The sequence below is a fragment of the Lipomyces doorenjongii genome, assembly GCF_038497915.1.
Source record: "Lipomyces doorenjongii strain NRRL Y-27504 unplaced genomic scaffold V1508scaffold_7, whole genome shotgun sequence".
Classification (NCBI taxonomy): Eukaryota; Fungi; Ascomycota; class Lipomycetes; order Lipomycetales; family Lipomycetaceae; genus Lipomyces; species Lipomyces doorenjongii.
The window spans coordinates 276,754-299,497 of record NW_027118074.1 but is presented as its reverse complement, the minus strand read 5'-3'; the positions used below and the strand labels follow the sequence as shown (position 1 = coordinate 299,497).

Genomic DNA, 22,744 nt, shown 5'->3' with positions numbered 1-22,744 from the left:
TTTTGAGATTATCTGTAAAGTTAATCGCACAAATTAAGTTTTAATCGTAGAGTAATCGTATAGTAAGCGTATAGTAATCGTATAGTAATCGTATAGTAATCGTATTCCTAATTCGGAAGGTAGGGTTATACCGAGGGGTTGTAGCTTTCCTGCGCCTATAACCCCTGCCGAGGGACCCATTCGTCCTCCCAAATATATCAACAATTAAGTGTAGGGTGTAGATTACTTGCTATTGAATGATGGGTACGAAGGAGATGAGCCGGTGGAGAATGTCTCGCTCACCAGCGGCCTACAGTCACCAATTGAGAGCTCCTTTGAGCTAGGACCGGAGGATTCTATTAGCCAGATCGTCAATCCATCACATCATTGTCTAGAAATCTGACTGACGAAAGGCAAGAGATCTCAGGCAGTCCTCACGGACGATAGGATTTCTTCTCAATTTACACGTTGGACTGCGAATTAGTGGCTCTGGGAGCAGTTGAAGTTACAACTCTAAACCAACAGTGGAAGCCTAAGCGATCCAAAAGCTTAGGCACGATCAGCTGATAACTTGCAAGCACTGTCGGAATTGGTCAATCAAGGACTCCGCTAGATCGACATCTACAACTAATATGTCCTATCATTGCAGAGAGCTCATAGTTTGGATATAAGAATGATACCAAGAATCAGTCAACGATCATGACAACGTGGAAGCAAAAGGAGACTGTAAACACCTCAGAACTATTAGAGAGGAATCTTATTCGCTGGGTCGTGCTTACAAGACAGCCATTTACTGTCATTGAGCGTCCCGCTTTTTTGCAAATCTTCAAAGGTATTCCAGGTGTGGACATGCCATTTACCACTCGCAAGACATTACGACAAAGAATCAACGTAGAGTTCGAGGTGTGCCGTGCAGGGTTGAAGGAAGAACTAGATAAAACTTGTCATACAATTGCCCTTTCCCTCGATGTCTGGACTAGCCAGAACCACATCGCAGTCCTTGGAGTAGTTGGGCATTGGTTGACAGGCGAATTCGAATATAAAGAAAGGGTTTTCGAGTTTGGAGAGGTAATTGGTGTGCACACTGGCGAGAACATGGCAGAATGGCGTGCAGTATGTTGAAAGAGCTCGGGCTCACGAAAAAGTTGATCAGTGTAACTGCAGATAATGCTAGTAACAATCGCACCTTTGTCGAAAGTCCAGGCTTGAAGCTGAAAGAAGAAACCGACGTGCGATTTCAAGGTCGCGAAAGCATTCTTAGCTGCTTAGCTCACGTGCTTAACCTCATTGTGAAGGATATCCTTAAAGCTTTGAAGTGTGGAGACACGAACATTGCAGTGGAGGCATGCGATCAAATACGTGATGGTAAACCAATCGGGCGTCACTCTGCTCTGTCTAGGCTTCGAATCCTGACTCTATGGATCCTTAGAAGTCCACAACGTCGAGAGGGTTGGAAGAACCTTTGCTCAATTAATGGATTGAAAGGACAAGTACATAGAGTACGATGTCGACACCAGATGGAACTCTACCTACCGCATGCTTCAAAGTGGATTAGCTGCAAAGGAACAGATCCGATGTTACCTAAATGCCGTCCGACTTTTGCCTCCTTTTACAGCATCAGATTGGGAGCAACTTGGACAGACTGCAAGAGTCCTACAAAAGTTTGACGAATTTGCCAACCTCGTATCTACAAAAGGGCTCTCAATTAGCTTGAGTATTGGTGTGTACTATGAGTTACAGGATTTGTTGGACAGTGCGAGCACTCGACAAGGAGAATTCGCCGACTTGAACGATGAGATTGCACTTGCAGTGGCACAGGGGTTGAAAAAGTATCATAAATACTACGCATTTCTTGATGAACAGGATGCTTATTATATAGCCTTGATCTTGGACCCTAGGTTTAAAGCCGAGCTATTGAAAGCTGAACTGAAATATGAGGACGCTGCGAAATTTATAGTGGAAGCGATGAAAGAAAAGCTGCATAGAGAGTATCCTCTTGCGGTGCCAGAGAATATTCAAGAAATTGAAAGAGTTGGGAAGCCCACGTTAGAGTCTCGTATGCTCTCAAGATCCAACGAAGAGCTTTGCGGTCAGATATAGACAGATACTTTGAAGAAGAGACAGCAGATGTAGCATCTACTGAGGAAGGATGGCTCTTGCGGTGGTGGAGAGCGCACAAAGAAGATTACCCACAGATGGCAGCTGCAGCAAGAGACTACCTCGCAATCCCGGCCTCTGAGGTCGCGGTTGAGAGGCTATTCAGTAAAGGTAGAGATCTACTAGGAATAAGGAGGAACTCGTTGGAGTCTGGGACTATGAGGACTCTCACATTGCTGGCAGATCAATACTCGAAGGAATCGGACATGTAATTAGGCATTTGTACTTGATTTTTCAGTTAAGCCTTGAGTCACGTGCCTAATTATACGATTTTTTGCGAGTGACTTAGGTGATTGCTCGTATAGTTAATCGTAGACTTTACAACCAATCGTATAGTAATCGTATTAGACTATACGATTACGAGTTACGAGTAGCTCGCAAATCGTACCCACCCCTATAGTATATACTATATATTTCATCGCAAGATCAAATTCACATCGAGCATCTGACCTAAATGGATGAGCCTTATTATTTGTCTACGTCGTGCGAGGAAAGCTCTCGATTCCACATGGTAAACGCGTCCGACACACGATAACATGGCGTATCTGACTCATGGGTTGTTGATTTGCGGCATTTCCAGATCGCATTTTTACCTACAATTACACCACAAAGTTCTTAGTATAGTCCGGGGACGACATAGCCCTAACCCATACGAAGGGACATCAGACGACGATACTCGAAAATACGGGCGATGTCGGCACTCAAATCGGGTCCATGAGCGGGTGGGATTTCGGTTACCACCTAGTTGGCATCGATTGCAACTAGATAACCACAACGTGATCCCTACCGAACGGGAATGAAATTTGCCTATTAATTATCAGAAAAATGGTACTCTCGCAATTTTTAATAGATCTAGGCGGATGTGGAGTAGTTTACTCATTGAGCGGGTTAGACACTGCTTGTAGAGTGTCAACTGGCGCGATTCCACAATCAGTGACCTGCAGCATACATGATTATTGATGGGTTTCAGAGCTGATCAACGATATCTGAAGAAGCTCTTTTAGATTAAAATAAACCACAGTCAGTACTGTCTAGCTCCTATTCTGAGAGTTTATCCTCTGATGGTTTACTTTCAGCGTTGTACGAACTCACGGAAAATGGCCGATGTGCAGAAGAAATGAAAAAAATTTGTAGTAGAAACTCGTTTAATGCTTAAATACATATGCTGCAGAAATAGCACCCCGCGTTTTGTTGCGCCTTGATAACGGCGTCGTGTCTCCATGTGAGCCATTTTTGAAGTTCATTAGGGGCATGAGCATACTATCAGAATGAGCTGAATGAGCTGTACGATATAACATTCACATCGCTAATTCTATCGATTGTTAGGCAAGCAAGTGTTAGTCGTGGAGATTCTGGTCAGGATGATGCCATTTATCCCTCGAACTACAATCTGCGTCACCACCGGCGGTGCCCACATCTGCCTTACGCAGAGATTTATGTAACCTGCGGTTCCAGGTACGATACAGTCATTGAAACTTATGTGCACCTATCCCAATACAGGGTTTGATTATGCACTATGTAGTTTGAGCTGATCATCTTCAGTCGTGTGGACAACACCAAACCGCGATATTTGTAATTGGGCGTCACTATTATAGAAAGTAGCTAGCACCAATTCTTATTGATGCAGGTGTATTCTACGCATAACAGAATTCGGCATGGATTGCTAGCTATTGTTGGTCCCTATCGAGTTTGCAGGACGGTTCATATCTCCGTGCCGACGCTGCTCAATAAAACATACGTGATTGTGCATACCATAGAAACACCATAAAACCTCCAGCAGTCAAATATAGCGTGCCCACACCGTAAATGTTTGCGCAGTTCAAACAGTTTAAGGAAAATCGCGCGAGTTGCAGTCTGGCCTGGCTGGGTGAAGGTAAACACTGAAACCGACGACCTCGTCATTTTAAGGCCTTGTACTAGCCATACCATCCTTAAAAGCGCTAACTACTTCATGCTAATCACTTTCAGGTCCTTGTTGAGGAATATCACCTGACAAGTCTTTTCGACAACAGCGCAAATCAACGAACCGATTGAACAAGGAAACCACGACCATAAAATCTCCATTAACCAGTCCGCGGCCTCCCCTCTGTTATCACATCAACCTCGTTTATCAGTATTCGAAAATTCCCAGCGCTTTTACTCAGCCGCAAGATGACTTCATCGATGCGCTCTGGCAAGAACCAGGACAACTCGACAGCACCCAGTAGACGGTCGACCCGTGCACGCTCTCCACCCAAGAAAATCAGTGATAATGCTGCCACTGAATCTCAAAAAAATTCGGTTTTCAAGCTCACGCTTATTAACTCCAAACCGACCAGCCATACATCGAAAGTCAACCAAACGAATTTTAGCACGACAATGGAACCGAAGACTCGAACAATGGCAATCAAGACACCACCAAAGCAATTTGTGGAGCCTGAGCCCTCAAAACTAGTTGTTTTAAGATATACGCATCTCAAGACGGAGACAGATTCAGAGACAGAGACAGAGTATACTTCAGAGGAAGAAATGGTTCCCCGACATGTGACGTTTCCCGTTAATCGCGAGATGGAAGAAGCTGCGTGGATCTTGAACCAGATGAAGCGTCGTATCACATTTTACTATCACTATTAGTGTCGTACTACAATAATAATTGATAAACATACTCATACTACAGCCAATGCCATGCATGTGTCCCGCGCCCATTACTTATGACCAGTTTGGAGTTGATTCTTTGTTATAAGCTACACTCTTGCATACTGTTGCATCATTGTTAGCTTCGGAGTGGTTGGTCTACAGAACTCTACCAAAATGCCATAGCGTTATCAATATTATTGGCAACATAAGTTGTATTCTTGTATAACACGTTGGGGATCAAGATGACGGGCCTTCGCCTTGTGATGGATCGCAATTCAAATTGGCTTTGCTACTACCGCGGAATAAACTTCAATTGGCATTACTTAACAATCAGACGACTAAACTATAAACAATGAATAACTTGCCTCGCTTGCGTGGCCTGAATATGTCACATAGATGGCATACACAGTCTAAATTTTGGGATGGTCATGGGTAAGTGTCGTAGAGCGCCGAGTCAAACCACCTATCAGTCACGTGAGGATCAGACTGCCTGCAGTTATTACTACAAAAAATGACGTCACCGGCGGCACGTCCATCTCGCAAAACTTTTCAAGCGCAGTCACGTACGTCCGCTATTCTCGACCAACGGTAGTAGCATTTCTGAAGAATAAACTCAATAAACGCACGGAACAACTTCTCATTTCTGCTGGGGGGGACAAGCCAAGCTGCAGAGAACAGTTATCCTTAGGTACAACGGGAGCGAAAAAAAAAAAAAAATTTCAGCAGGCAAAGGCTAAGCACGCCGCACAACTTCCACCAAAAAGTTTGCACCGTTGAACTTAGGATAGCACCAACGTTGACGGCTTATATTGTGATCATCATTCGTCATATTTCGTTGTTTCCACATCGTAAATTATATTTTCTTCTTCTTTTTTACGGGGCCTGCAGGTACTTGATATTCAGTCCAGATCGCTCGCTAAATGCCAAAAAAGCTGTCGAAATCCGCGCCAGCTAAGCCGAGCGGTGGGTTCTCACTCATGGCGTCGCCGCCAAAGAAGCAGAAGAACGAGCAGTCCAGCAAGCCTAAGGACGACGTTGAGCTCGCGCTTGAACGTGCGGTCTTCGGTGACTTAGAAGGTTTCGAGGATGGGTTGAAGGAGGTTGCCGAACCTGAATTTTATGAGGGACCTGATGAATCTGCAGAGTCGGAAGAGCTTCCCGAGGAAGAGGACGAAGCTGTTACGACATTTGAAAATCTCCATGATGACGAGGTACTTTGCGATTATAGTGAAGATTTATGTTTATTTTGCTAATAATAATTAGCTCTTTGTCGTCGATGGAATCAATGATCAGGCTATATCTGCGATTGTTTCGGAGGATGTGCCGATGGCGACAGCGACCGCTGGCGACCGTAAAAAGGATCGTGGTCCACCAGCTGCCTGGATTGACAGTGACGACGAGCAGTTGAATATTTCGCTTACATCTACTGATCGCCTTCGAAAACTTCGCTCAACCGAAGAAGAAGATTATATTAATGGCAAGGAGTATACTGCTCGGCTACGCTCTCAGTTTCAAAGACTCTATCCGGTTCCAGACTGGGCCAATCCCTCTATCCAGAAGCGGAAGAAACAGTCGGCCAACTCCTCTGAATCCGGGTCAGGCGACGATTATGAAGCCGAGGACGACGAGGAGCGAATGCTAGCCACTGATCCATTGAAGACATTATTACAAAGCACAGCTCGGTATACATCAAAGTCAAAGGCTAAGTTACTCCCGTCTTTGATGCTCGACATTTCTCGTCTTCGTGATGCAAACCAACAAGCCCCCTCTCAAGCCGCTGTTCAGACGCTCTCTTTCCACCCGTCGCTTCCCTTGCTATTGTCGGCTGGTTACGACAGAACTCTTCGAATCTACAATGTCGACGGTAAAGTTAATCCGCTTGCCACGTCCCTTCACATTCGTTCGTCGCCAGTTCAGACTGCTCAATTCCACGCTGACGGACGACGCGCGTTTGCAGGTGGTCGTCGTCGATATTTCTACGTCTGGGACCTTGAATCCGGCAGCGTGGACAAGATGTCGCGGATGTATGGTCATGAACGTCATCAGCACAGCATGGAACGGTTCAAGCTGTCGCCGTGCGGGCGGTTTATTGGATTGATTGGGTCAGGCGGATGGATCAACCTGCTTGACGCGAACAGCGGACAGTGGATATCGGGGGCCAAAATCGAAGGTGGCCACGTTGCCGACTTTGTGTGGAGTCGCGATGGAGGGAGCATGACAATTGCGAACTCTGCTGGTGAGGTATGGGAATGGAGCACATCTGAGCGACGATATATCTCGCGATGGGCAGATTATGGGGGCATTGGCATTACAACACTTTCTGCAACGGACAATTTGGTTGCCCTGGGAAGTCAAAGCGGCATTGTGAATGTGTATGATATTACGAAGAAAGACGATGATCAGCCCAAGCTTCTCTGCACGTTCGACCAGCTAGTGACGTCGATTTCCGGTCTTGAATTTTCGCATGACGGGCAGCTCCTCGGTATTGCTTCTCGCGCGAAGAAAGACGCCTTCAGATTTGCGCACCTTCCTTCTGGAACGGTATTCAAGAACTGGCCGACATCAGGCACGCCACTTGGTAAAGTCACGTCGAGCGCCTTCAGCGCTGGATCCGAGATGTTTGCTACTGGTAACGAAGGCGGCAAGGTTCGGCTCTTCAAGTTGAATCATTACGCGTGATGATATTATAGAAGGGTTATTGGTCGCTGTCTTACTTTTTCATGTGTAAATACTTTACTCAAGTTCTCAAAAGTTTCGTTCAAAACATGTTTTTTTGCATGTGTTATTTCAAGGGTCTATGTTAGGTGTGGGCGTGGTTGCTTGCTTACTGTGTACTATTATTAACTATTTCGCATGGATTGTACAAAGAGTGATATCGCACTGGTGGAGGTTGGAAGGTATGAAAAGCATGTGCAGTTGTCAAGCATTGTGATCGGTTTTATGTATATCATTTGTCATTATTAATATTGGCATATATATTTCTCTTTGGCATTAATACAAAAATCCCATATAATGCTTTCTAATCATACAACATCTCAACCTGAGTTTAGGTAATATCAAGTCGAGACAAAAACATAGACTGTTATCACACACCAACAGACGGTAGAATCTCCAACAACTTTGAAGCGGTCCTGAAAGGGACACTTGCCAGTATGTCTTGTACACCAAACCCGAAGTGTCCGGCAAAATGGTTCACCCTCGAGGGCTCAGAGAATGGTGGTTTCAATTTCGTAGATGATTGATCCGAGAGCGAAGAAGTCTGATATTGTCGGAGGTTCTCTCAGACTTCGATTGCGCAGTGGAAATCTGTATTGGGCTGTTTCAGTGCAGGGCAGTGAAGTGAAGTGCAGTCAGTCAGTCAGTCAGTCAGATGCGCAAGAATGTCATGTGCGTAATCTCCCCTTTACACAGTTCCAAAGAGCCATTACCTGAGCTAATGGCCAAAGTAGCGCGATTCTGCGCTCATTGCGGCGATTGTTTATCCGGAACCGCGCTGGCCAGTTAGGGTTCCCGCGCGCTTACATCGCCGATGTCTAAAAAGCGGTACAAATGCGCTAATGATCATTAGCGTCTAATTAGAGAGCTTAATAGTCACGCTTTTCCAGATTGTCCCATGCACCATCTCGCCAGGGCGGCGAAGCATGGATGGCATAAGTTGATTACGAGCTGCTACGCCAACTGGCAAGCAGAATAATTATATAACATGAGCGCACGTCAAAGCGCGTCGGGAGTGTGCCAACTCCGTTGCTGGGTCAGATCCACTCCGACAGTAACGACAAAATACTAGGCAAGGCGAGAAGTGGTTTGCGGTAAACCACGTGCAGCTCGGTGCGGCGCAGAAATCTGGTAAGTCATACAGGTAATGGAAAATCTCCACAAATAACATCCTGCGATCACCTTGCTTCGTCTTGCTGATCAAAGTAAGAATTAAAATCTAACTCGACGGTCATCTGATTCCATATTCGGCCAACTTGTTGACTGACGCTACATGTGATCTTTGCAGCCCTTGATCGGTATCCGCACTGCTCTCTGCCTAATCACCACTCAACCGGATCTATTCGCACACATTATCGACAACTTTCTGATATTAACACACTGACGGAATGCTGATTGGCGTCGTTGACATTGGCTCAAACGCGGTACGATTTTGCGTCTCCGACCTCTCTGATTCCCTGGTCTCGCGGAACCTGCCCATAGTGTTTCAGGAGAGGGCAAAAATATCTCTTTATGATGCGTTGGCCGCCTCCCCCGACCGACGGATTTCCGACGACGTACTGAACACACTCCGCATTGCGATCACGCGATTCGACAAAATTTGTAAGGCTCTCAATGTCCCTGACAAGAACGTTTCAGTATTCGGCACCGAGGCATCCAGATCAGCTGCGAATTCGGACGAGATATTCGCCATGATCAGGAATATCAACTCGAGCTGGACCGTGAGTTTGTTGTCGCAAAGGATGGAGGCAGTATATGGCGCCATGGGCATTGCCTCTTCGTTTTACGAGATCAAAGGCCTTGTAATGGATCTTGGCGGTGGCAGTATTCAGATTTCATGGGCTTCTAGTGTGGGGGGCAAGTGCGTCATGTCCGACTCGGCCGTCTCGCTCCCCTACGGCGCCGCCGCTGTTTTCCAGAGACTCCGGGCACAGAGAGTCGAGGGGATCAAGTCAGAAATCACATCTGCGTTCGCTCTGGCTTTCAAAAAAATTAAACCACCGTTCCCACTTAAAGGCGCAAACTTGTACCTCTCTGGAGGCGGCTTCCGAGGTCTGGGCTGCCTCGCTATGAGTATGTTATCTGACGATGAGTACTACCCTGTACCGATCATCAACGGCTACCGGTGCTCAATAAAAGACCTCGAAAAGGTGGCTCAAAAACAAGTGAACGATAAGACGATGGACAAATTGGAAGACGTTTTCAGAATATCTAAACGTCGAGCCTCTCAGCTTCCCGGAATTCTGATGCTCGTACAGGCCCTCGTTTCCGCGGCTCCTCAGATTGACGCAGTATACTTTTGCCAAGGTTCGTTTTCTCAAGGAGTGACGTACCACATGAGACTAATGTATCACTGATACAGGAGGTATCAAAGAAGGGTTTCTGTACTCCAAGCTCGACGACTCGCTGAAGATCAGGGACCCCTTAGTCACATGTACAGCCTCCCACGCCCGTCCGGCATGCACTAAAATAGAGACCCTTATGGCCTCCGCTATCTCGTCATTCACCCCGTCATATATCTCTAAGCGTATCTTACCGGCAGTCGTCAATCTTCTTTACTACCAAGCTCCTTACACTAAGGATACCCAGGCCACCGCGGCTTTGAACATTGCCGTTACTGGGGTCCTGGCCGGTGTTCACGGGCTATCGCACGTTGATAGAGCTCTACTTGGAATCATACTCTGCGAACGATGGGGAGGAGAAGTCTTTGATGAGCGTGTCCTTGGACGGCTTTGTGATCTCGTCGTGTCTGAAAGCCGGGGCAATCTCGGTCTTGCATACATGTTCTGGGGCTACTACGTTTCAAAGCTTGCCACCGTATTTGCCGATTTGTTCCCGGCTGGGATTGTCGACAATGATAATAGAGTTAAAGTAGAACTAGTGGCGGATGAAATCGACGCACTACTTGTCGAACTCACGTTCGTCAAGGACGATCCGTGCACATTAGCAGTGTGGGACAACATAGAGGGCCTGGAAAGGAAAGTTAAGAAATTTAGAAAGAAGTTCGATATAATCGGCGTTCCAAAGGTGTCATTCAAACTTAGTATAAAATAGGTATGTACGGTTACATAATATGATGCACCGTCTAATATAAGGGCGGGACCATCAGATCTCGGCATTTTGTTCGTATGATCAAAATCCGGGTTGGTGACCGTCTAACACAAGAGTCTAGTATAGTACACAATATAATACACAATATAATACACAATTTATTTACTCTTGCAGTGAAAAGTCATACACTTTAAATAATGTCTTGAATTGCTCCGCATCATGGATCTCATCCTTCTCATCTTGTACACAGCTCTTCCAATCCGATCGTTCAGGAAGGTCTAGAATAGTCGCCAGCACCTTCCGCCCGAACTGCAGATCAAATCGCACCTCCGGAGGTAGTGAAATGTATAAGATCTTCTTTCCGCCGAGATACACTTTGAAAAAATCCTCCTCATTGCCACTGTCGCCGTTCTCGTCTTCTTCATCTTTCTCTATAATCGTATAACCATTCGTTTTAGCTGCATTTTCAAACTCGCGCTGAACTTCAGCTAGCTTAGAGTCCGGGACCGGGATGACTTGTACGTGAAAATGGATACCGTTGTGCCTGCTGATTTCAAACGCAACCGCCGTGTACCCATGTTGTGCTAGCATTGTCGCAACACACCTTCTGTACTTCACCATCTCTGCGATTGTGTTCTTCCTAGTTGCAGAATCTGTGATTGACGCGAGCGTTGGGCTATGCGATAATGGAATAATCAAAACGTGAGCAGGGCAACCCAATCGATGCGAAGCCGATGTGGGTAATGGGCCCTTCGCTGTAGTGACATAGCTCTCCTCGCCGATAGATACAATGAAATGCTGTGCAAGCTGCGGATTCGACAAGCAGAAAAAGCAAGTCGAAGGATCAACGGGTTTCCGTTCGCTCCGTGGTCGCGGCTGCCTGGCATTCCCTCGTTCGCGCCTTGATCGTTTGAATGATCCGTCGCCTTCATACCGCCGTTTAACCCCGCTCCCATTGCCATAAATCCAATCTCGCTCTTCTTCCTTTTTCTCAACTGATGTCTGTGCCGCCTTAATTTTGGACCCTTCCAAGTACGGGTTCGGTGTGGCATTGGCTGGTAATACTGTCGGCGTAAACGGCACCGCGATATTAAACGCATAAAACCATTTCTGCTTATCCGCATTCGCAAACGGCGCTAACGATATGAATCGCGTCGGTCGCTCACCTCCACTTCCCGATGCATTGATAAATCCTTCATTCTTAAACGTTTCGCGTTCCCAAAACACAGGTCCGGGCACGAAATGGTACCGCGGTTGGAAAATCAGTCCTAATTCAGTGATCTTTTCATCTTTCTCAACTTTCTTGACTGTATCGATTTTGTCGGCGCTTGAGGAGAGGAGATCTATATGTTCTGGCCAATGATCAGTGAATAGTATGTCGATGCCCTTTTGAACCTTGAGCTTCTCCAGCTCAAAAACACTACAGGACGGTCCAGCACCTGCTAATTTGATGCCATTTGAAATACTGATGACCCCTGAGCTGCCCAAACACGTTAGATTCTCACAAATTCTGCCATTGTTGCTCGAATCAATGAGTCTCCTGATCGTTCCTGGCACCTTCGTACTATCAGAATCAATGTAAAAATACGTCGGCAGAGCTGGTGCTTCCAATTTTCCATCGACGAGCTCATCTATAACTTCCCGGGGTGTCGAACTAGACAATACGTCGCCGAGTAAAAAAAAGGCGTCGAAGGGTCCTGCTGGTGAATTGTGAATTTGCGAGGCTTTCGACAGGGCGGGCTTTAGATTACTGCCCCGTGGACTTCCGAAGACGAGACTATTGTCGTTAGCAAAATTAACTCGAATAAGATAAAACCATTGTATCACATTTTAGACGTCATGATGGCGAGAGTGCTTCATATGCCATCGATCTGCATTTTACGCCATGCCATATAAATTCCTGGACTGAAAAATCTCATGGAATCACCAATCACAACATATCACGTGATAATCACTTTTTTTCGCGTGAATTTAGTTTCAGGGGTGTCGGTCTGTGAAACCTTACACTGCGGCGCAAAAAGTCTGCCGTCATCTTGCCCTCTGCTAACCTCCTAAGACACTTGAAGACATGCGCTGAGTCCCATCTGGCTCTTTCAATGAAGGACTCAACCTAAGTAACCAGTACATTTTGGTCGTTGTTGTAAAGCTGGCTAAGTGTCTGATCTGAAATCCAACGCTGGAGTTTCGGAATACCACTGGTGAGGTAATTGTGGGTCATCAATGACTGACGCCGATCATCATGATGATAAGCAGCGGTCGTCGAAGCGGGATAGTTTCGTATCCGCGAAAGCAGATGTAACGAATCGAGAGTCAATTGTATGTGGAGGAATATCTGGTCTAACGTCTCGGTAAGTCTCCCAATATTGTTACCCATGAACTGGTGATGATAACTTAAAAAGATTTTTTGTGGCGCCGTTGGATGTGGTCAAGATTCGACAGCAGCTGCAGACGAATCCGTTTAAACATCGAGAGAGTACAGTTAGGACACCCCCGGACTATAGGGGGATGATATCGTCTATGGTGAAAATATACAAAAATGAAGGAGTCACGGTATGGTCTGTGTCCGTTCCGTATTGTAGAAGAACTAACGTCTCTGTAGGGCTTATGGAGGGGAAATCTACCGGCAGAACTTCTCTACCTGTTATACGGCTCGATACAATTCACGACTTTCCACGAAACGAATTTGCTCATCAACACGTACGCATCAGAGAACATGTTCCCTGGTCTCCAGCAGTTCATCACTGGCGCCGCATCAGGCGCAGTCGCTACAACCGTTACATATCCTCTAGATCTACTCCGCACACGATTTGCCGCGCAAGGGAATAATTCGCAGCGGGTTTACCGGTCACTCCGACATTCGATTCTGCAAATTTACACAGACGAGGGTGTTGCTGGGTTTTTTCGCGGCTTGCGTCCGACTGTAAGTCAAATTGTGCCATATATGGGTTTCTTCTTTGGGTCGTACGCACCATTGAAAACGCTAGTCTCTGGCATTTCCGAGGATTTCAATCTCAACACGTTTGGCTCTGATGAGGCAATTGCGGGAATGATTGCTGGAACGATAAGTAAGACAGGCGTTTTCCCACTCGACGTCATCCGGAAGCGTTTGCAAGTACAGGGTCCAACTTTGAATCGGTACGTGCTGCAGGATATTCCGACGTACCCGAACAATATTTTTGGATGTGCGAGAATGATATTTGTTACGGAAGGATATCGAGGGCTATACAGAGGATTATGGGTTTCTTTAGTTAAAACTGCACCAACCAGGTATGAATCACCTCATAACCATTAATAACTAGTTACTAACTAATGCATAGTGCAATCACAATGTGGACGTTTGAGCATTCAGTTACAGTATTACGATGGTATGATAGGAAGATGGAAGCATTTCAGGCGTCATAGGCATTTTGTATGATTTGGATAAGTTGTACCATTCGATAGTACAGTTTAAAAAGCTTAAATTTTCTATCAAATACATGTATTTTATGTCCTTCCAAGTATTCAGCATAAGTCCCATCCTTCTAGGTATGCTTGCTCGCCCTCATTACCGGACTCAAAAAGTGTCTTTGGTAGCACAAATTCAACCGCAGGCGGGTTCCTTATATTCTTAGTGAATTCGGCATCGAGCATCTATTTGCTTTATTAACACATATTCTGTCCTAAACCGACAACAAACTTGGCTCACCGTATTATAGGAATGGTCCATAAAATCTTCAATATTATATGCAGGCTTATGAAACGGTTCCGACATAATCTTCGCGAGCGTCGCGACGTTGGGATGATAATGTGACTGCAGCGTCGCCAATTCCCAAAGCGAACTGTCAAGAGCTCTGGATTTCATGGGGTCGGACTCATTAGCGACAAAAGGATCGTTATGGTCGGATTCTTTTGCTATGTCTCGATCTATCCAGTCTGTCCGCTGAAGGAGTACGTTGCAGGAATTGTGCCGTTTGAGAAGATTGTATATGAATGGAATGACAATGACAATGGCTGAAGGAGGAGCTGAAATTGCAAGACGGGATAACCGCTTAATAAATGATGCAACAAGCAATGCAGGTAAATGTCTATATTGGAGTAAGCAAATACTGCACTATATATGACAAACGATCCAATATCTTACGTTGACGAAAGGAAGAGATCCAATAATCTGAAGAAACGAGATCGATATTTAACATGCATGACGTTTCGGTCCAAAAGGACGTATAATTTCGTGTAAAAATTGGGATAGTCGAGATTATACTTCTGTATAAGCGAGAATAGAGCATTGAGTGCCAAGAGCGAGGTAGAACCCCCTACAACATGTCAGCCTCTCAAATCTCTCTTGCAAACTGTCATTGTTCGCTAAAACATACCCGCATCATAAGAATCAGTTAAGAAATCCATTAACGTCTGAGGCTTACTCATATAGGGCACAATCTTGTTATGCATGATTTGCAAAATGTATTTATACTGGTCGACTGTCAATGGAAGCCGCAGAACCGCGAGCCAGGAATCTTGAAATGCAGCTTTTTGTGCTGAGAGCTTAGTCACCGGCTGTTTGCTCTTGTTAGGCAACTCAACCCAAAACTCGTTAAGATGCAAGTCTTCTGTTGGGAAGTTGTCAATGGCGTACAATGCTGATAATAAATTTGCCGTGAACTTGGTCTTCTGGGCATCGGATAGATTGGTCTGAGCATCGTTCGCAAGCAAACTGAGAACAATGTTAGTGCATATGGAGATAGTTAGGAGATAAAGTCATACCCAGAAAAGTGCAAGAAGTAGTATCGCAGATCATCATACTTATTAACATACTTCTCCACGAATTCCAGTAACAGTTCATCGTCGGATTGGTTTAGTAACGCATGGAGAATCCGTCTGAAAAGGCTCTTGGCAAAATAGTATTCGCCATTGGTTGGCGCCAGACGACTGCTCTCTTCTTTCACTAGGCGTACCAAAATAGTTAAAGACGTGAGCTACGCAGTATTAGTGATGTTCCTCGTGCATAGATCAGGTGTCACATACCGCGTTCTCTGCATTTTCGTTGTTAAGCAAGGAAATCAGCTTGCTCTTGAAGTCTTTGTATCGATCTCTAAGCCATAAAGTAACGGTCTCCTGAGCAAGTGCTGCGTTGGATGATTTTGGCTTCTTTAGTAGACCAGCGGCCAGCATACGAGCGAAAGATCTGAAGAGCGATGTCGCAGCCAACAGTGCAATTTGTGAATCGCTACTCTGCAGTCCCGAGTGAGCGTCCGCAGTGATGAAGTTGGAACGTTACACACTACTTACATTCAGATACTCGATCAAATGCACTAAATTGTTGTAGTACTCGGTAGAGCTCGATATCTGCTGCTCCATTTCAATGATGCTCTTCGGCGTAGGCTCTGGGGCTTGTGAAGGCTTGCTAGACCCAGGCTCTGAAGTTCGCTTCTTTTTCGGCATTATGTAGTCGGTTGCTATCCGTTGACGTTTCTTTTTATCTACTACAACGCTTGGCATTTTTAAATCCTTATTTGCTGCAAAGGGCAAGCTTTGATGTAGCGTTCAGTGTATTTTCTCGAGGAGGCAACTGTTGAAGAGGAATTCAATTTTTCTGTACGTAGTTGGAAGATGGAAACTTTAAGTTGCTGACTAGACATACGTGGGCAGCTTATATAAGCGACCATCCCGAACCGGCCAATCATAAAATTCTCTGTGGTCTTACCATCCCGAAGTGCAACTCAACGATCACCGGACTGCGAACTGCGAATCATCAGGATCCACAATGAGCTCTGCATTCGTTGCCCGTTCTCTTCGAGGTAAGTGATGTTGCGCAAAATGCTCTTTTTATTGGAATTGATTGAACTGACTTAATATTCGAGGTTTAGTTGCCGTGCGTTCGCCGGCTGCGACCGTCCTCCGCGCTTCCGCCGTCCCACAGCGATTCGCTCCGTACGTGGAATGTTTTAATTTTTAGTTAGCCGAACCTATATACACCTGCGGTGCAAATTTATAAAGTTTTGGATTGCGATATGGTTGCTGAGGTTTTTTTTGGATGAATGGATCTAACATATCCAACCTAGTATACTTGCCAACCATTACTCCACCCAGCCCGAGCCCAAGGCTAAGGCCACCTCCCTCATCAGCTCTCTCCCAGAGAATGCGTTGGGCAAGACTGGCCTTCTCGCCACCGGTGCCCTCGCTGCCGTATACGCCATCAGCAATGAACTATACATTCTGGGTGACGAAACTACCCTTCTAGCTGTTTTCAGCGCCTTCATCTACATGGTTTCGAAAGTCGGTGCCCCGGCCTACACCGAGTGGGCCAATGGTTACATCGCCAACATGAAGGCCGTCCTCAACAAGTCCCGTGAGGGCCACACGGCAGCCGTCAAGGAGCGCATCGAGAGTGTTTCCCAGCTCAAGGACGTCGTCGAGACGACTAAGGTCCTCTTCGAGGTCTCCAAGGAGACCGCTCAGCTCGAGGCTAAGGCTTTCGAGCTCAAGCAGAGTGTTGATTTCGCCCACGAGGCTAAGAGTGTTCTTGATTCTTGGGTTCGCTATGAGGCCAATGTCCGCCAGCGAGAGCAGAAGCAGCTTGCTGAATCTGTCATTGCGAAGATTGAGAAGGAGATCAGGACTCCTAAGTTCCAGCAGCAGGTTCTTACCCAGAGCATTGCTGAGGTAGAGAGTACGTCTAATTTGCAGAGCCTACCTATTTTTTTTAGTTACTAACGATAATTTATAGAGCTCTTCGCGGTGTCCAAGTAAGGAGCAGGTACATCGGTGGAAAGATAGACGAAAGGTAGTTTCCTATTGCTAGATATATTCAGGCTGATATAAAGCGGATATATGTACTATGAAGGATAATTCGAGGATAAGTTAAACTAATGAAATCGTTTTGAAATCACCCAAGATGTAAATTACAATGGACAGTAAAATATCATTCCTTATTCAGCTGACCTAATGGTCAGCAGTTTGATATTTAGCCATTTCTTTGGGTCAGCTGATCCAATTATTAGTAACGCTGGCACTCTAAGAACGCAGACAGACCCGAGACTTACGATCGCTAGTACCATAAATGTAACCTTTAGCTTCAGTTGCAAAAAGGACAGCTTCACGTAGATAGAGGTCACTTGAAGCAGGGTAAAGTCCGGCAAGAGTTTTCAAGGCTCGTATCGCTTTTTATCATCAGTTAAAATCTGGTGGTTACAAGATTCAGGGGAACCTACCTTTCACGTAATGAGCGTCATCTTTCATTTTGCTTGCTAGCGCCAGCTCTACCACATAATCCCAGTTTCTGTTTTCCTCGAGCACGCCATCATAGCGTAACACCTTCTCTTCGTCCACCTTTGGTCGTTGAGTAGAAATATACGCCAAAACTATGAAAAACCACAGTGATGCAATCAGTGATACGCGACGCTTTTGAGTAAAGCGCGAAAAGAGGACTTGCACCGCGTGCGAAGCGGTCAGGGTATGCAGGATAATAAAGTCAAACTGATAGTTTCCGGCTTGGTGCGTAGCTGTAAGTAAAAGTGAAGCGGTGTGGAATAATCGTTGCAAGGCTTTCTCCAGGTCTGCATGAATGTGACATTAGCTGCTGTCTGACAAATAATACCTATGAGTGGCATACCCGTTACATCAAGCTGAAAAACATGTGCCAAAATCTCTTCCTTGAATTCAGCTAGTACTTCAGGGAAATCGAAGTCATCCGCGAGATCAACGCGCATTGTATCAAGCACTTTTGACTCCCGAATTTTTTCCAAAATGACAAGTGGATCTTTCTCGAGGTATTTGGCTGTCGATGGATTGATTAATCCCTCATACTTGTTGACAAAGTCTTCAATGAGTCCGGCGTAGCTTGGATAATTTGTCGTGACTAGTGTGAGCGCTGCGACCATATGTTAGCACTGATTCTGACCTGCTTGAATCATTGACTACCTTCAGTCGCGAGTTCGGCGCTGTCCAATTCATACGCGTACTAGATGCTGTGAGAAAATTTTCGTATCAATTTCTGTCCGGAGACTTACTGCCAAGTGGATCAGAGGGTGTGCCACTGAATTTCTTGGGTTAGTCTAATTCTGCGGTTGCACTCATGAGTTGACTTACAGCCTCCTATGAGCCCGCTCAGCAGCGTAGCATCGTCCGCCAATAAATACTTTGAAACAACTCTCTTCCAATCATAGCTAGCTTGCATTACTTCATCGTCAAAGTAATCCTTGTAACCTCGTTGATATCTATTTACTATTACCAGGCAGGTCACATCACCTCAGATCCAACTACTCACACTCTCTGGCCATAGAAATTCCGCCAGTCGTCAGCTGTGACTTCAGCCGGACTATCTTCCTTCCATGGTTCCAGAATTTTGGATTCCAATTCGTACAGGTCAACCAATTGTTTCGCATTTGCTCCTAAGAGATATGCAGATCCCAACAGCTGCCCAACAGTTAGCATGAACGACTCCCATACAAGAGCTCCATGGTACTTTAGCAGAACTGTAATAAGTAGCATACATGTGGCAAATGGTTATGAAATCTCCGGTGATTATAAAGGACGGCGTAAGTCGTATGATTTGCGCGTAATAGTTGATGCAGTTTACGATACGGATCCTGGGGTCCAGATCTTTGACGAAACTTGACCGAACCGTTTGACTGCACTCGGTACAGGTCGCCCGTGGAAGTATTTGTTGACGACGAATTACCCATGGCTGATTCTCAAAGCGGAAAATAAAATTCAGATGTAAAACCAGGGCGCAGCGATCCGGGTGTCATAAAACGTTGCTCTTCGCCCGAGTCGAGAGGGTTCGGAGCTCAATTGTTGGGACAAAGTATGGATCGTCTGATGACTGTGATGTCATCGTGGAGCCCCGCCGAGAGTAGTTTTGGGCTCACACGAAATTTTGAAATTTAGCTGAACCGTTTGGAATCACGTCAATTGCTCTACACTGCGTAAACTACTATAGATATATCTCTCACAGTTTTTCTGGGGCTTACGATTGGGATTTACATTTACGTGCTTGGTTGATATCAACTATAGCAGTATTTTGCTGATTATGGGCGAATATGAGACTAATGATAGGCAAGAAAATGGCGTAGCTTACTACGCCGAATTACTACCTCGCATTTCTAATATCACTTTGACAATATCACCACTAGTGGCTGTTCCCAGCCATTTGACTCGAATAAGTTCTTCGAAGATATACATGAAGACTACACCAGACAGCGCGGCAAGTATTCTTACCTTACCTGGGCATGCAGCAAAAGATGTACCATTTTCATTGCAGCAGTTGTGCCAGCTAGACAGCACCAACAAAACCGGGTCTGTACGAGTGAAGGCGGAAAGAGAAGAACGCGAGGAGCATATTAGCCCATTGTCGGCGAAACAATTATCAGACTGTAAATCAGTGCAGTGCAGCGAATGTGGTGCGGTTTTGGTTAAGGAAAATATGAAGTACCTTGATCTGCCGTCAGAGAACTGGTATGAGTTGATGGATTATTGGCATTGTCACAAACCAGAACATCACCATGGAAATGGACACGCGAATGCTATTTCCAAAGACGTGCTGAAACCACGAAAATCGTTGGCGCTAGTTGGACTTACGCATATTATGGTTGTAAGCTATGATGTCGTGAGCGAATCTATCAAGGTATGGCACTTGTTTCCTCAATTTCGACTTCGAGTACTTTCGTGTAATGAAGATGGGTTTCCAAGAAGGTACTTTAATATGAACTCCTCCACATTAACAGTATCGATACAAAAACCCAACATCAAAAGATCAGAATCCGCTCGTCTACCAGCAACTGATAAGCTCAGTACGCGGACCGTACCCGCTTTTTTGAGTCTGGGTTAGGTCGTTAGCTCTAGCTCGCCGGCTGACTGGATGTAGACCGGTGGAGAGATATGGCTCCATCCAGGCAATTTATTGTATTATCGATGTTACCGGATACTAGTAGCACCTCGCCTTGAGAAGGAGTACATTAACACTATATCTAGGTTTTAGATACACCATCCAAGACGGTAGTATGCTCTACATGTTCTTCAGATGTCGGTATTCTAGACCAGCTCGACCAGAGCATTGTCAAAATATTCAAGTGGAATACGATTGTAGAATCTACGCCAATAAGCAACGAAATTGCTTCATTCCGATATTCTCCGGAGATATTTGTGGCTGAGATACTATTGGAAGTAATCGAGTTTCATTCGACGCATCAATTCGGTATTGCTGCGCACTCTTACGAAGAAACCATTCTCCTTTACGTAAGTGTATTATCTCCATAGTACGTATTAAGCTGATAACGAGCTAGCTCTGGGTGTTCAACAGCGACATATCTTACACAAGCAACTTTCACCCGGAACCGATGCGAGCCATGAAAGTACTCTACACCAAACAACCCGACGTCCGTAACCAAGAAATAGCGACCGAAATCATTGATCTTCCGTTATCGGCTATCAACAATATTCTCAACGTACTCGAAACTCGGAGCAAGAAGCTACCCTATTCATTAAGGGCTTTTGGCAAATGGAACGTTAGTCTTCTTCATCGCTTGTAAATGCCAACAAATCAAATGTGTGATTTTTAGATACCCATACATGCATTGTATCCCGCAAAATCATAATATTCGTACAACACTATCACCATTTCTACACTGCCTTCGCCTGCTTCTGCACCTCGCGTAATCTAGAGCTTTCAAGACTATACCACGCTGCCCCACCAAATACCAGCGCAGCCCCAAAACATGTTCCAAATGACAAATTATTTCCAAAAATATATATCGAGCACAACAAACTGATGCACTTCCGGACGTTGAGGACAATGGCGACTGTCACCGCAGTCGCGTTGCCGGCGAGATTATTGACGCCCCGGACGCAGATGTATTGTGTGGCGCCATTAAGAACGAGGTAGACGACATTTTGCGAGACCGAGAGCCGAGGGACGTATGGAGCAAGATGAGTCGGGATTAATGCGAGAGCTGGTGATGCTGATAACGTTTTAAATTCATCTATAATTGACTTTCGAGCCGGGAAGAAAAGTGGTAATGAGAGGAAATGCTAAATTATGTCAGACGGACTTTAGAGTACGATGGAGAGACGAACTTACCATATAGAACAAGTTTTCCCGCCAATGATTTCCGTACTTTTTGTATGTGAGTTCTGTTAATTGGCTCATCATAGAGGACAGGGCCTGCGCTAGGAATAAAACACATATGCCAATAGCGAATTCCTTGGTGGAAGCCACTGTCGTCTCAACCTCCTGCAGAAGTTAGCCGGTGTCTTATGACAAGCCAAGAATGTATATAACAGACCTTCCTCTTAGCGTCAAACAGCGTCGCAGTGACGACTCCGATCGTAAGCAAGGTGACGCTAGCAATCTGCGCCATCGAGTATCGCTTTCCGGCAAGAGCACCAGCCAGCATTGACATCATCGTGCCACCGGAACGGAAAATAATATGAACTGGCACAGAGATATGATATTTCCATACGTAGTTATTGAGAAATGATACTAAGAAGAACATAGTGACGATAAACGCGTATCGAGTAAACGGGACATGGGGTTTAGGCAGGAAAATAGGCGGTCGCGAGAACGTGAAGAAGTGGCAGTATCCCTCAACCGCAACAAATAGGAATTGCACAAATGTAATCAAATTTCCTATGTACAATTAGACGTGCAGCAAATATCGCGTATATCTCGTCCTACCTGCGCGAGGGTCTTCTCTATCTCACCCAGTTAGCATTGGCATTACTTCGCTCGACAAACCACAATCTAGCAAACTTACTTCACAATTGTTTCGAGTGTAAACACATTTGAACAGCATCCCCCGAAAATCATTGCCAAAACAACCACCAATTGCCCTACTCCGAGCTGGAGATACGCGGTCGACACGCTCGCCCCATTCTTCTTACTCAGAGCGCCGTTTGGTTTCTCATCGGACACTGATGACTTTTCTTGTAAAGTCCCCGATGACTCTCTTATCTTGGGATTCCTTTGCACGGTTTTTGTCACCATAAGGATGTCTGCTCGGCGGTAGTCTCACAGCCTTCAACTACACACGTTGCACTCATTTTTTGAGTGTGCTCCATGTGACATAAGATGCGCCGTCGAACCGGCGCCGGCCGGCGCCGTATGACACGACAAATATTTTTGACAAAGATTTCACACATGCTACTTCTTACTAATTCTTTACCATCAGTTTTTTTTTACAACGAATATGCAGTATGTGGCCATTCACGGTCAAAAAAAAATCAGGACCGATTTCACTAAGCCTCTTATTTC

At 45.5% G+C, this 22,744-nt stretch overlaps 10 protein-coding genes across 10 annotated transcripts; 6 read left to right on the top strand and 4 right to left on the bottom strand.

Moving 5' to 3' along the window:
- Nucleotides 1–214: 214 nt before the first annotated feature.
- Nucleotides 215–939, top strand: V1508DRAFT_411605 (uncharacterized protein; the record flags this gene model as incomplete). Its single annotated transcript, XM_066939489.1, has 2 exons — nt 215–368; nt 393–939. Coding segments are annotated over 2 exons (225 nt in total), but the record flags the coding sequence as incomplete, so codon positions are not given.
- Nucleotides 940–5,329: 4,390 nt separating this feature from the next.
- On the top strand, nt 5,330–7,775 carry V1508DRAFT_411587 (WD40-repeat-containing domain protein). Its single transcript, XM_066939488.1, has 2 exons — nt 5,330–5,963; nt 6,016–7,775. The coding sequence occupies exons 1-2, from the start codon at nt 5,673–5,675 to the stop codon at nt 7,429–7,431; spliced, it is 1,707 nt and encodes a 568-aa protein (XP_066797915.1). The 5' UTR covers nt 5,330–5,672; the 3' UTR covers nt 7,432–7,775.
- A 609-nt stretch (nt 7,776–8,384) lies between these two features.
- Nucleotides 8,385–10,702, top strand: V1508DRAFT_411585 (Ppx/GppA phosphatase family-domain-containing protein; the record flags this gene model as incomplete). The annotated part of the gene is made up of 2 exons (XM_066939487.1): nt 8,385–9,774; nt 9,830–10,702. Coding segments are annotated over exons 1-2 (1,606 nt in total), but the record flags the coding sequence as incomplete, so codon positions are not given.
- Nucleotides 10,479–12,394, bottom strand: V1508DRAFT_411583 (CwfJ C-terminus 1-domain-containing protein-like protein). The gene is made up of 2 exons (XM_066939486.1): nt 12,346–12,394; nt 10,479–12,295 (listed from the first exon to the last, which is right to left on the bottom strand). Exons 1-2 carry the CDS (start codon nt 12,357–12,359, stop codon nt 10,681–10,683), a joined length of 1,629 nt encoding a protein of 542 aa, XP_066797913.1. The 5' UTR covers nt 12,360–12,394; the 3' UTR covers nt 10,479–10,680.
- Nucleotides 12,395–12,572: 178 nt separating this feature from the next.
- On the top strand, nt 12,573–14,009 carry V1508DRAFT_460029 (mitochondrial carrier domain-containing protein). Its single transcript, XM_066942761.1, has 4 exons — nt 12,573–12,866; nt 12,918–13,068; nt 13,118–13,785; nt 13,836–14,009. The coding sequence occupies exons 1-4, from the start codon at nt 12,739–12,741 to the stop codon at nt 13,918–13,920; spliced, it is 1,032 nt and encodes a 343-aa protein (XP_066797912.1). The 5' UTR covers nt 12,573–12,738; the 3' UTR covers nt 13,921–14,009.
- Nucleotides 13,961–16,057, bottom strand: V1508DRAFT_365970 (CBF/Mak21 family-domain-containing protein). The gene is made up of 7 exons (XM_066937347.1): nt 15,784–16,057; nt 15,520–15,726; nt 15,259–15,470; nt 14,871–15,208; nt 14,639–14,810; nt 14,204–14,582; nt 13,961–14,148 (listed from the first exon to the last, which is right to left on the bottom strand). Exons 1-7 carry the CDS (start codon nt 15,991–15,993, stop codon nt 14,020–14,022), a joined length of 1,647 nt encoding a protein of 548 aa, XP_066797911.1. The 5' UTR covers nt 15,994–16,057; the 3' UTR covers nt 13,961–14,019.
- Nucleotides 16,058–16,224: 167 nt separating this feature from the next.
- On the top strand, nt 16,225–17,426 carry V1508DRAFT_411573 (uncharacterized protein). Its single transcript, XM_066939485.1, has 4 exons — nt 16,225–16,292; nt 16,356–16,425; nt 16,557–17,164; nt 17,222–17,426. Exons 1-4 carry the CDS (start codon nt 16,259–16,261, stop codon nt 17,242–17,244), a joined length of 735 nt encoding a protein of 244 aa, XP_066797910.1. The 5' UTR covers nt 16,225–16,258; the 3' UTR covers nt 17,245–17,426.
- Nucleotides 17,427–17,456: 30 nt separating this feature from the next.
- On the bottom strand, nt 17,457–19,338 carry V1508DRAFT_411567 (uncharacterized protein). The gene is made up of 8 exons (XM_066939483.1): nt 18,987–19,338; nt 18,761–18,909; nt 18,583–18,710; nt 18,504–18,529; nt 18,415–18,454; nt 18,107–18,364; nt 17,706–18,050; nt 17,457–17,654 (listed from the first exon to the last, which is right to left on the bottom strand). The coding sequence occupies exons 1-8, from the start codon at nt 19,176–19,178 to the stop codon at nt 17,509–17,511; spliced, it is 1,284 nt and encodes a 427-aa protein (XP_066797909.1). The 5' UTR covers nt 19,179–19,338; the 3' UTR covers nt 17,457–17,508.
- V1508DRAFT_411566 (ubiquitin-conjugating enzyme E2-binding protein) lies at nt 19,328–21,227 on the top strand. The gene is made up of 2 exons (XM_066939482.1): nt 19,328–20,119; nt 20,467–21,227. Exons 1-2 carry the CDS (start codon nt 19,526–19,528, stop codon nt 20,749–20,751), a joined length of 879 nt encoding a protein of 292 aa, XP_066797908.1. The 5' UTR covers nt 19,328–19,525; the 3' UTR covers nt 20,752–21,227.
- V1508DRAFT_264576 (UAA transporter) lies at nt 21,069–22,578 on the bottom strand. The gene is made up of 5 exons (XM_066936459.1): nt 22,248–22,578; nt 22,169–22,185; nt 21,777–22,120; nt 21,572–21,724; nt 21,069–21,522 (listed from the first exon to the last, which is right to left on the bottom strand). Exons 1-5 carry the CDS (start codon nt 22,475–22,477, stop codon nt 21,115–21,117), a joined length of 1,152 nt encoding a protein of 383 aa, XP_066797907.1. The 5' UTR covers nt 22,478–22,578; the 3' UTR covers nt 21,069–21,114.
- Nucleotides 22,579–22,744: the final 166 nt, after the last annotated feature.

What these genes read in the sequence shown, in the direction of transcription:
- V1508DRAFT_411587 (XM_066939488.1), top strand. Translation starts at nt 5,673, where the DNA reads ATGCCAAAAAAGCTGTCGAAATCCGCGCCAGCTAAGCCGAGCGGTGGG. An exon ending in AAAATCTCCATGATGACGAG is followed by an intron (nt 5,964 to 6,015) that starts GTACTTTGCGAT and finishes AATAATAATTAG; the next exon opens with CTCTTTGTCGTCGATGGAAT.
- V1508DRAFT_460029 (XM_066942761.1), top strand. Translation starts at nt 12,739, where the DNA reads ATGACTGACGCCGATCATCATGATGATAAGCAGCGGTCGTCGAAGCGG. An exon ending in ATATCTGGTCTAACGTCTCG is followed by an intron (nt 12,867 to 12,917) that starts GTAAGTCTCCCA and finishes TAACTTAAAAAG; the next exon opens with ATTTTTTGTGGCGCCGTTGG. An exon ending in GTTAAAACTGCACCAACCAG is followed by an intron (nt 13,786 to 13,835) that starts GTATGAATCACC and finishes ACTAATGCATAG; the next exon opens with TGCAATCACAATGTGGACGT.
- V1508DRAFT_365970 (XM_066937347.1), bottom strand. Translation starts at nt 15,993, where the DNA reads ATGCCAAGCGTTGTAGTAGATAAAAAGAAACGTCAACGGATAGCAACC. An exon ending in AACTGATTCTTATGATGCGG is followed by an intron (nt 14,811 to 14,870) that starts GTATGTTTTAGC and finishes GACATGTTGTAG; the next exon opens with GGGGTTCTACCTCGCTCTTG. An exon ending in GATCTCTTCCTTTCGTCAAC is followed by an intron (nt 14,583 to 14,638) that starts GTAAGATATTGG and finishes ACTCCAATATAG; the next exon opens with ACATTTACCTGCATTGCTTG.
- V1508DRAFT_411573 (XM_066939485.1), top strand. Translation starts at nt 16,259, where the DNA reads ATGAGCTCTGCATTCGTTGCCCGTTCTCTTCGAG. An exon ending in GTCCCACAGCGATTCGCTCC is followed by an intron (nt 16,426 to 16,556) that starts GTACGTGGAATG and finishes TATCCAACCTAG; the next exon opens with TATACTTGCCAACCATTACT. An exon ending in GAGCATTGCTGAGGTAGAGA is followed by an intron (nt 17,165 to 17,221) that starts GTACGTCTAATT and finishes GATAATTTATAG; the next exon opens with AGCTCTTCGCGGTGTCCAAG.
- V1508DRAFT_411567 (XM_066939483.1), bottom strand. Translation starts at nt 19,178, where the DNA reads ATGGGTAATTCGTCGTCAACAAATACTTCCACGGGCGACCTGTACCGA. An exon ending in CGCCGAACTCGCGACTGAAG is followed by an intron (nt 18,365 to 18,414) that starts GTAGTCAATGAT and finishes ATATGGTCGCAG; the next exon opens with CGCTCACACTAGTCACGACA. An exon ending in TTTTCAGCTTGATGTAACGG is followed by an intron (nt 18,051 to 18,106) that starts GTATGCCACTCA and finishes ACATTCATGCAG; the next exon opens with ACCTGGAGAAAGCCTTGCAA.
- V1508DRAFT_411566 (XM_066939482.1), top strand. Translation starts at nt 19,526, where the DNA reads ATGGGCGAATATGAGACTAATGATAGGCAAGAAAATGGCGTAGCTTAC. An exon ending in TCGTGAGCGAATCTATCAAG is followed by an intron (nt 20,120 to 20,466) that starts GTATGGCACTTG and finishes CACTATATCTAG; the next exon opens with GTTTTAGATACACCATCCAA.
- V1508DRAFT_264576 (XM_066936459.1), bottom strand. Translation starts at nt 22,477, where the DNA reads ATGGTGACAAAAACCGTGCAAAGGAATCCCAAGATAAGAGAGTCATCG. An exon ending in TGTTTGACGCTAAGAGGAAG is followed by an intron (nt 21,725 to 21,776) that starts GTCTGTTATATA and finishes TAACTTCTGCAG; the next exon opens with GAGGTTGAGACGACAGTGGC. An exon ending in GGGAAAACTTGTTCTATATG is followed by an intron (nt 21,523 to 21,571) that starts GTAAGTTCGTCT and finishes GACATAATTTAG; the next exon opens with CATTTCCTCTCATTACCACT.